The 10,916-nt window shown below is 41.5% G+C and overlaps 1 protein-coding gene across 1 annotated transcript; it reads left to right on the top strand.

The window, feature by feature from the left end:
- The first annotated feature begins 3,596 nt into the window (after nt 1-3,596).
- Nucleotides 3,597-6,640, top strand: mafaa (MAF bZIP transcription factor Aa). Its single transcript, XM_057841683.1, has one exon. The coding sequence runs from the start codon at nt 4,298-4,300 to the stop codon at nt 5,213-5,215; it is 918 nt and encodes a 305-aa protein (XP_057697666.1). The 5' UTR covers nt 3,597-4,297; the 3' UTR covers nt 5,216-6,640.
- Nucleotides 6,641-10,916: the final 4,276 nt, after the last annotated feature.

Here is a 10,916-nt window from a genome sequence, read left to right as displayed (position 1 = left end):
CCAGAAGCAGCCATTGTAAGTAATGTAAAAAGATGTCAATGTTGTGGAGGTGGGGAAAACACTAATTTTACAACTGAAAGCCGGCCCTGTATCAGAGTTGGCATAACATTAAACTGTGTGAACTTGCTAGCCTGCAAAACGAATGCCGTCAAGCCAGCATCCACAAGGAACAACAAAGTCAAGCTAGCCATCCCTCATTTGGATCATTATTTGCATTATGTGCTTTACAGTAATGCAACACAGTCTTGGGGTAATCTAGTATGGCTCAGATGTAGATCAGTCCTTGAACATCTCATATTTTTCCATTGATTTTTTTTTTCCCCAAATCACTTTTACATTACAATACTTTAGTTTGACTCTTGGGGTGCTCCAGTGTCCAGCAAAAGTGGACCCATTCTTGGATAGTTCCCTGTTTTTTGAATAAAGGGTCTGAAAACAAAGGATTGAATTGAACATTGTTTCACCTGAGCCAATATGCATGAAACTCAATACAGGTTGATTTTGCATTGTTCATCATCTCTTATCTCATGTTTGTGTGAAATGTTGCCCTGACCCCTGTTCAATAGTCTGTTTGGTCTTATTAATGTCCGGTCCCCAGCAAAAAGTGTACATGCAGTTTATGCTGCTATATCGTCCCTGCCAATGTTGAGACCAAACCTACGACCTTGATCTGAATATATTTTTGCAAAGTAACTCGCGTGATGTTATCATGTTTTGCCAAAGTTATAGCAAGTGTGTGAGGAGACTTCACGATGCACCATGAAATTAAATTTGGGCTTCTTTTTACAAATGAGACGACTGTCAACGTGAATCGCAAATTGTTGTGTGTTGCATGTTTTGCTTTTCTTTATTAGGATTTTCCCCCCCGCCATGTGACTAACGTACAGTGCTGGCCAAAAGTATTGGCAAGCCTGCATTTCTGTCCGATAATGCTCAATTTCTCCCAGAAAATGATTGCAATTACAAATGCTTTGGTAGTAATATCTTTATTTATTTAGCTTGCAATGAAAATACACAAAAGAGGATGGGGAAAAAATGAAATCATTATCATTTTACACAAAACACCAAAAATGGGCCAGACAAAAGTATTGGGACCCTTTGATAAATCATTTGATGCTTCTCTAATTTATGTAATTAACAGCACCTGTTACTTACCTTTGGCACATAACAGGTGGTGGCAATAACTAAATCACACTTGAAGCCAATTAAAATGGATTAAAGTTGATTCAACCTCTGTCCTGTGCCCTTGTGTGAGCATTTCTCCATTGAGCATGGAGAAAAGAAAGAAGACCAAAGAACTGTCTGAGGACTTGAGAAGCAAAATTGAGAGGAAGCATGGGCAATCTCAAGGCTACAATTCCATCTCCAAAGACCTGAATGGTTCTGTGTCTGCCGTGTGCAGTGTCATCAATAAGTGCCCATGGCACTGTGGCTAACCTCCCTAGATGTGGACGGAAAAGAGAAATTGACCAGAGATTTCAACCAAAGATTGAGCGGATGGTGGATAAAGAACTTCGACTAGCATCCAAACAAGTTCAAGCTGTCCTGCAGTCCGAGGACACAACAGTGTCAACCCGTACTATCCGTCGGCGTCTGAATGAAAAGAGACTCTATGGTAGGATACCCAGGAAGACCCCACTTCTGACCCAGAGACATAAAAAAGCCAGGCTGGAGTTTACCAAAACTTACCTGAGAAATGCAAAAACGTTTTGGAAGAATGTTCTCTGGTCAGATGAGACAAAATTAGAGCTTTTTGGGAAAAGGCATCAACATAGAGTTTACAGAAAAATAAACACGAGGCCTTCAAAGAAAAGAACACGGTCCCCATAGTCAAACAGGGCGGATGTTCCCTGATGTTTTGTGGTTACCTTGCTGCCTCTGGCACTGGACTGCTTGACCGTGTACATGGCATGATGAAGTCTGAAGACAACCAACAAATTTTGCAGCATAATGTAGGGCTCAGTGTGAGAAAGCTGGGTCTCCCTCAGAGGTCATGGGTCTTCCATCAGGACAATGACCCAAAACACACTTCAAAAAGCACTAGAAAATGGTTTAAGAGAAAGCACTGGAGACTTCTAAATTGGCCAGTCCAGACCTGAAACCCATAGAACTGAAAATGGCACTTTCAAATCTCAGAGACCTGGAGCAGATGGCCAAAGAAGAATGGTCTAAAATTCCAGCAGAGCATTGTAAGAAACTCATTGATGGATACTGGAAGCGGTTGTTCGCAGTTATTTTGTCTAAAGGTTGTGCTACCAAGCAAAGGCGTATGTTTGGTCTCAACATTGGTTGGGGCAGTATTGACTTATACTAAATTTTATACGCATTGGTTAAGGTGATACACCGGTTCGATTCAAACCTTTGTTTTCAAAAACTACTGCTTTAAGACCACATATATAAAATAAAAATGAAAACTGGGGAGAAGGGGGTAAACCTAGGTTTAATTAATGTTAACAGTAGAAAGCACATACTGGAGAACACTTCTCTCAAAGCAGCTTCCTACTCGAGTTTTGCAGGTTAGCAAATTCGCACAGTTTAATGTTATGCTAACTCTGATGCAAGTCGGACTTTCAGTAGCAAAATTAGTGATGTGTTCCCCACCTCCATCATTTTTCCATTACCTACAGTGGCTACTGCTGGCTGAAAAAAAAAATTCTAATATCTCTCCTCTTTGAAGGGGGCAGAGTATATTATTAACATGTTGAATTTCTGTCGGGGCTGTGAGTGTGTGTGTGTGTGTGTGGGGGGGGGGTCATCAGTTAATCAAACGTGTTTGAAGGAAAAAATGGACTGTCACATTCAGTGAGTGAAAAGGAACAAATGTAAGTCTGAACATAATAAAAATAATTTACTTCATAATGGTAGGGTCAATTCTATCCTTACAACATATGAGAAGACAATCTAAATTACCTATGTAGTTGAACTTATTATATAACTCCAATAAGGTTGCTTAAAGGTTGGTGGGGACAATTTGAGCACCCTGAAAAGTTGGTCGTGTTATGTCCCTACTGTCCCTATGCAAACCCACGCCCTTGCTACCAAGTATTAGACTGACTGAGGGTGCCAATACTTTTGTCTGGCCCATTTTTGAAGTTTTGTGTAAAATGATCATGATTTTTTTTCTCATTCTGTTTTTTTTTTTTCATTGCAAGCAAAATAAATGAAGATATTGCTACCAAAGCATTTGTGTAATTGTAATCATTTTCAGGGAGAAATTGAGCATTATCTGACAGAATTGCAGGGGTGCCAATACTTTTGGCCAGCACTGTATATCCAAATGTTTTGTTTTGTTTTGTTTTTTTAACTCAAACACTCGTCATATTCTTCCCCTGCCGTGCACCTGCTCGGTCACTAGAGGGGGGGATCTGCTGCACCTGTTCCTCCCCGTAGGCTTAAGCACTCTCTCTTTCCCCACTCACTTACTCGGCTCTGTTCGGTTCTGCTCGGACGCGGAGTAAATGCGCTTCGCTATAGGCCGATGCAAATAAACGTCTCCGGTCCCCTCCCATTGGCCCGTCACACCTCTTGTGTGGGAGGACCACACTGCCTTTATAAGTGCACATTGCTTTTCAGCGCCTCAGAGTGTCAGTGTATGTTGGCACCGTGAAAAAACAAAGAAACAATTTGCGGAGCTGTGAGCAGGAAAACAAACGAACTGGAATTTAGGACGCTTTGTATTCAGTCTCAGTGGGACCAAATTTGTGAGTAGAACGCTGCGTGCATGTATTAATCTGGACTGTGCACAGCACGGGACCCGACCCTCCTTTCGCACCAACATCTGAACATCATATTCAGGCCAAACTTCGACTGCTTATTGGACTCGTAGAGACCTTTTTTGGCCCGTGCAGAAGGATCTGTTTTTCCTTGATTTTGCACGGGACCAATCACTACCAGATTGCAAACAGCGTTTGGTGAAGAAGGATAACTGAGAAGAGTGTAAATCACAAACAAGCGAGAGGTGAAGCAAGGACAAGACAGGTTTCCAAATTCATCGGCTTCGAGTTTCAGCCATCGCAGGGGCGGGTGGGAGCGGCTCCCGCATGGTATTAAAGTGTGCATTTGACCTAGGATAAGTTGTCAACAAGAAGAGGGAGCAGACGCAAACTGGCAGGTGGACAAGTTCATTTACATGCACATGCACGTATATTCACGCCACTATATATAGAAGTTGGGTGAGGGGCGAGCAGCCTTAATAAGTTTCTCCAGCCATCGGCCGGCCCTCGCTATATATATCTAGCAAATTGATTTGCCCACCGTCGCTTTGGCTGTGAGGGCGGGAGCCGTCGCATGGACTGACATGGCCACCGACCTCGCCATGAGCGCAGAGCTGCCAAACAGCCCGCTGGCCATCGAGTACGTCAATGACTTTGACTTGATGAAGTTCGAGGTGAAAAAAGAGCCCCCGGAGGCGGAACGCTACTGCCACCGCCTCCCGTCCGGCTCGCTCTCCTCGACCCCCATCAGCACGCCCTGCTCCTCCGTGCCTTCTTCGCCGAGCTTCTGCGCCCCGAGCCCCGGCGCGCAGCCCAACCAGAGCCTCTCCAGCGGGGTCACCAGCGCCGGCAGCAGCAGTAGCAGCAGCGGAAGCAACAATCACAACAACGCGGGGAAGCCCCAGCTGGAGGACCTGTACTGGATCCCGAGCTACCAGCATCACATCAACCCCGAGGCGCTCAACTTGACCCCGGAGGACGCGGTGGAGGCCCTCATCGGGAACGCGCATCACCATCACCACCATCACCAAGCCTACGAGGGCTTCCGCGGCCAGCAGTACGCGGGAGAAGACCTGTCCGCGGCCTCGGCGGGTCACCACCACCAGCCCCACCACCACCACCATCATCACCACCACCACCTCCACGGCCACCACGTCCGGCTCGAGGAGCGCTTTTCGGACGAGCAGCTCGTCAGCATGACCGTGCGAGAGCTCAACCGGCAACTGCGCGGCTTCAGCAAGGAGGAGGTGATCCGCCTCAAGCAGAAGAGGCGCACCCTGAAGAACCGAGGCTACGCGCAGTCGTGCCGCTTCAAGCGCGTCCAGCAGAGACACATGTTGGAAACCGAGAAATGCACCCTCCAGAACCAGGTGGAGCAGCTCAAGCAGGATGTGGCGCGACTCGCCAAGGAAAGGGATCTTTACAAGGAGAAGTACGAAAAACTGGCCAGCCGGACCTACTCCAGAGATCCATCCGGGAAACAGGCCGACTTCTTCATGTGAGGGACTCCTTTAACTACTTGTAGCATACGCATATATAGACCTTGTCGATTGCAACCCCGCATAAACATGACTGTCAAATCTATGATTTTCTTGACAAGAAACAAACAAACAAACAAACAAACAAAAACTCTGGAACTATATTACATGCGCTCTTAAGTAATCTTTGAGCGCATTTCAAGTCTTAAAAGATCATTCTACAGGCACATGGGATCACGTCAAAGTGACATTTCGCATCGTCTTAAGAGGTCGTGAATATATCACTCAAGAAAAAAACAGTAAGACATTTCAAATCATGTTGCAAGTCTAGTTCCCCGTATTGCAACCCAGCATGCAGGACATGTATGGTAACCTCATTTTCCCCTGACTACTTTTACGTGTATGGTCAGCATGGCTCCTTTTCCGTAAGGCCTGGGTACGCAACATGCTTACCCAAAAGGACTAAAATACAACACAATTGAGAAGAATATATGGCTGCTTATTTAATGGCTATTTTCAATCATTTTTTTCCCTAAAGAGATTTGCTGAGCCAGATTTTAGACTGTATTTATTTCCAACTGTACATAAAATGTAGAGCAATAGTAAATGCGTTTCACATTCTCCCTTTTTCAAAAGACATTGCTGGAATGGTTCAAACATGTCTTAATTACAATTGTTTGTATGTTGCAGCATGCAAATCGTCTATGGTGTGTATACATTCAAAACGTGTCATGTCAAAGGCCGCCTATAGTGCACTGAATTTTTTTTTTAATTAAAAAAAAAAAAAAATGAACCTCATTTTTTTAAAAGTCATAAAACCTCCGGTCGCTAAAAATATTTTATTTTCAAAGCTAACGCGTGTGATAATAATGGCTGCTTGCGCTGCTAAATTCTATGCATCAACTGATGATTCAAATTATGATTTTATTTCACCTTGCATTTTGGCAAACGAAAAATGTGCATTCTACTGATTTATCTTGCAGCCTGCATGGTTGTATTCTTACGTTTCACTGTCGGCTGCTTGTAAGGACATTTTCTGGCAGTTGAATTTTATAACTCGGAGTAGAACACATTTTTCACGTCACAGTAAATCGTTGTTTCAACTGCCTTGATACATGTGCAATATTGTGCAGAAGCGTTTCGGTTAAAATTCAAAACAATAACGAATTAATATGGCATTAATATATTTCTATTTTTCAATTGTATTTTTCCTTACTTCATTTTTCTTACGAAAAAGCCAGCCCCAATTAAAAAGCACCAACTTTGCAGTGCTGTAATAATGAGTCTTAATACGAGTCAATTTTCCGGCTTGGTCTTCATCATTATTTAAAAAAAGAAAATAATGATCGTAAAATCCACGAACGCAAAGTTCTCCACAGTGCTGTTAATGTACATGTGTAAATAGTTTCTATATTCATTCAATAAACATGTCCTACTATCGAGCCGACAAAGTGCAACGTTGTTGAGAATCTTGTTTTCATAATGTTTAATAAAAAGACTTCAATCCTGTCAAACTGTTGCTGTCGTCATTGTTGCGAAACGTATCCAAGAACGGAAAGAAAAATGATTTGACTTATAGTTTAACTATTTTACTTCACGCTTGAGCGTGCGTCATGTAGGCCAAGTTTAAATTTTATTTAAATTTCTTAGATCCGACACCCGGATGGCAGACCGACGTTGAAAGGATGTTGGATCCACATTACGCTGTCGATCTTATATCGTTGAATCAACGTTACTTTTTACCCTCAATTAATATTGTTTCAGCGTTGAAATCCTTACAAAATTTAAACGTCATTTCGATTATTAATAATATTGGAACAAGGCCGAATCAACGCTATGTTTTCGACCAAAACGCCCCATCCATAATTCAATGACTTTTCAATCATGTTTCCCGGTCAATCATAAATCAACTAATTGTCAACATTAGTTCATCAACTATAAAACAATGTTAACCCAACCATCGCCTGACATATCTTAGGACAACGTTGTTTCAAAGTCACTTGACGTCGAAAATTTCGATAACAACCATACTGATGATTTTGATGGAAAATCAACGTTTATTCAATGTCGGTCTGCTATCTGCATATTCTATTCATAATTTCGTTCTGTGTTATTGCGCTCGGCAGACACGCTGAAAATGATGGATTAATATATAACCTTTTTGTAATTACATTGGAAATCACTAAACATTTCATATGAATGTAAGACTCGTTTATGTTTGAATTTGTGGGAAATTTAAAAAAAGCAGTAACGATGATAAAGTGTTTTCTTTCTTTCTTTTTTATGATAACAGGAAAGAAAAACGAGTTGTATTTCTCGCTATTTTGTTCTCATCAATTAAAAAACCCTACTAATTTTAGGAAAATTTCAAGGACCTGTTGCGGGTTATATCAGTGTTTGTCTTTTAAATATATTTTCTCAAGGCCGCTCTCATAATTAAAGTTTGCGCGCTTGTGTGAAATTAAAGAGTCACGCACAACCGCTTTCCCTCCCGACGTTCACAGACACGTCTGATGGTTTATCTCGGACTGCTTGCTGCTGATTCCCGCCAACATCGACCATCGTGGAACTTCTAATCTCACGTTTTTGTTAAAATTTAAATTGCATGCGCGTTCTCGTGGCTGTCGTGCAAGGCCTTTACTGTGTATCCGTGCGTTGTATCCGACATGACGCGAACATCTGACCCGCGTGTCTTTGGCTCACTCTCTTCAGCTTCTCATGAGACAACGCGTCTGACTCTCTTGCGTGCTCAGGAAAACGTATGTGAAGATGCTTACTGCCAGAGATCTGCTCAGCATCTGATGCAGCGCATCACTGCGTGGTCATACAGTACATGTGTTAACGTCGTTCCCAATGTGAATACGTTGGAATAATGATCCAAGTTAGTGGGAAAGAATAATTTTTAATCTTTTTGTCCACACACTTTTCACACAATGATTACCTATACTCATAAATAAATAAATAAAAAACATCAATAATATTTAACTCCAAGTAAAGCATATTCTCACATTTTCCCTGATTTATCAACCTATTAGGCTGCCCTCTTGTGGTGTCGTAATTATGGTCAGGACCGTACCTGACTAAATTGGCAACATATTTACAGGTGCCCGAATCTCCCACGACAATATCTATTCTCACCAAAAATTATATAAACACCCACACTGTACTTCTTTTTCCAGATGTAGTTTGTATGTGGGAAGGTACTGGACTTGGCGGGCTTGGTGCTGATGCTGATGTGGATAAGGTGGCTTTAAGATGCCCCGGGATATACATTTGGAATGAAACTATTTCAGAAGAGCATCTACAAAGAGAAGAAAGTGGGAGTTTACATTAAATTGGTCAAATAGCTGGTGATTGTGAAACCAGTATAAGGCGGAAAACATTCACATGACTTGAAGTTCCGCTCTGAGACCCCCAATTTGGCCAAATTTCAAATTTGTCCTATATGCATGTGTGATACATAACTGGGAAGCTTAAAATCTCAATTTTCTGAGGGAAGAAAACATTTCAACACGAGGGTATTTAAAATAAATAAATAAACAGCAAAACCCTAACTCGAGGTGAGAGCACGCGAGAGAATAATTAAAGACGCTATGATTTTAATGAAATATTATTGCGTACTTACCTTGTTTTAATCCAAAAACTCAAAATGTAGCATGTATCATCGAGTGTCAAGACACAGATGTGAATGGCCACAGCCGGATTTTTGGGGAATTTTATGGGTGAAACATGGTAATATAACAAGGGTCCCGACGCAGAAATCGCAGACATCAAGGAGTGGTCGAGATGTTCTTTTTCATATATTTACCCTTTTAAACATTTTTTTTTCTATTTTCTTTGTTTGGGTCGATTATTTATCATCTAACATATCGGGGAAAGTGCGACAGTAACAAAAAAACACAATTAAGCGATAGTTATGAGGTAGATATCTGTGACTTTTTGCCAGACACCAGTTTTTTACATTGTGACATAATTTGTTTCAAAGTTTAAAATATGCGAGTGAATAATTTTTTAAAGTTTTTTTTTTTTTTTTACGAAATATTAAACATCAATTAATGATTCTAAGCTAAAAATGACAGACATTTTGAATTAGTTACATTCTTTTAATGGCTGAATTGAAACAAAAGCAGTTGCGCAACGTCTGTAATCCGGGGTTTCCAGGGTAAAAGGGACAAATTAAAAATAGTTCAGGGGCTTAATGGGCCATGAATCTGCTATGGCAGCATATAGACATATTGTCAAACACAACTGTTCTTTTGGCTTAAAATATAGCAGTTCATTTTAAAGAGGGGTGCAAGAGCAGAAACTGCTTTTTCAGCCTTGTCTGTGTTTCCCGCCAGATATGTGTATATGTACTGTTTACATGAAGAGCTACATACTTGAATGTGAAATCATTGCTATCATGGCTTTGTCAGGCTGCTGCTTACCTTTGTGAAACAGGAAAAAGACTAATACAAAGTGAATCCAGTACATTTTATTTCATACCTGGTATGAGTGACAAATAATAACAATAATTTAATAATAATTGATCACAGCATTCTCTCTCTATCAGCCTCCCTCTAGCTGCACCAGCAGCAAAATAACAACTCCATCTTAATAGCAACGCACAAATGCAAGCAGCACACGAGTGAGTCTCTCTTTGACACACGCAACTTAGCCAATTAGCTTAGCTTACTTTGCTTACTTCTACAGGACTTTTTAATAGGCTTGCCACCCGTCCCTTGAAATAAGTAATCGTTCCGAATTGAGAATCATAAGTTGCGTTCCATTTTGAACCAATATGGAAAATATATAAATAGATACATTTCTATGCATTTTAGGAGTTTTGGGGGTGTTCCTTTTTTTTAAGTCGCTTGCACGACTTTGGGCGCGAGGGGGGGGTCCCTTATTTCTATTTATGAAAGGTGGCAACCCTACTTTTGAAACAGGTCTCTAATTACTATGGCATTTCTTTCAGTAAAAGACAATAAAAATAAAGTAGACCAAGAGAACTGACCAGGGTTTTTTGCTCCGGTATACCCCCCTTCCTCTGGTAAGCAGTCCTGCTGTTGCCGCCTCAAATTCTATGTGTTCGTTCACATTTCGTCTTCGAATGTTTTATCAGGTTCGAAACCAGCCGGTGTAACTCCACCTCTGGAAAAACTTTCAGGCTGCAAATGTTGCATGCAGCCATTGTACTCGACTGAGTTTCTATGCTGAAACATTTTCAGACTGCCAACATTTCTTCTCCTGGTTTGTTTTTCCTCCATATGAAAAAGCTGCCCCGGCATTGGTTAAGAGCGGCTATTGGCCCGCTCTCATTGGTCTGAAGCAGGCCAATAGCAGAAACTGCTTGGCATGCAAAGTGATAACATGTCATCATACAACACAAAGTGTAGTGAGTGTCAGAAGAAAGAAGGCTGCGTTCAAGTGATACCAGTAAATTATTTCGGCGCGTTATATGTTGGTACTCGCCGATACCACCATTTTAGTGCTGTATACCCCCCCCCCCTCCTCCCCGCTGATACTGGTATCGGTATCAGTACAAGATTAGTAGGCATTCAATGTATTTCTTATTGTTATTTGTTCTTCTCCTCGTCTGTCCGTCTCTCCTCTTCTATTTTTCTTCCTGCCCCGTCATAACCTCTTCCTACTCGCTGCTTTCTCCGAATAAACAAAACACAATGAATAATCACAACGGGAGGATATCATACTCTCATGTTATCATTAAAACTGTTGAACACTC

Source organism: Corythoichthys intestinalis, chromosome 7 (genome assembly GCF_030265065.1).
Source record: "Corythoichthys intestinalis isolate RoL2023-P3 chromosome 7, ASM3026506v1, whole genome shotgun sequence".
Classification (NCBI taxonomy): Eukaryota; Metazoa; Chordata; class Actinopteri; order Syngnathiformes; family Syngnathidae; genus Corythoichthys; species Corythoichthys intestinalis.
This window is presented reverse-complemented; position numbering and strand designations above follow the sequence as displayed.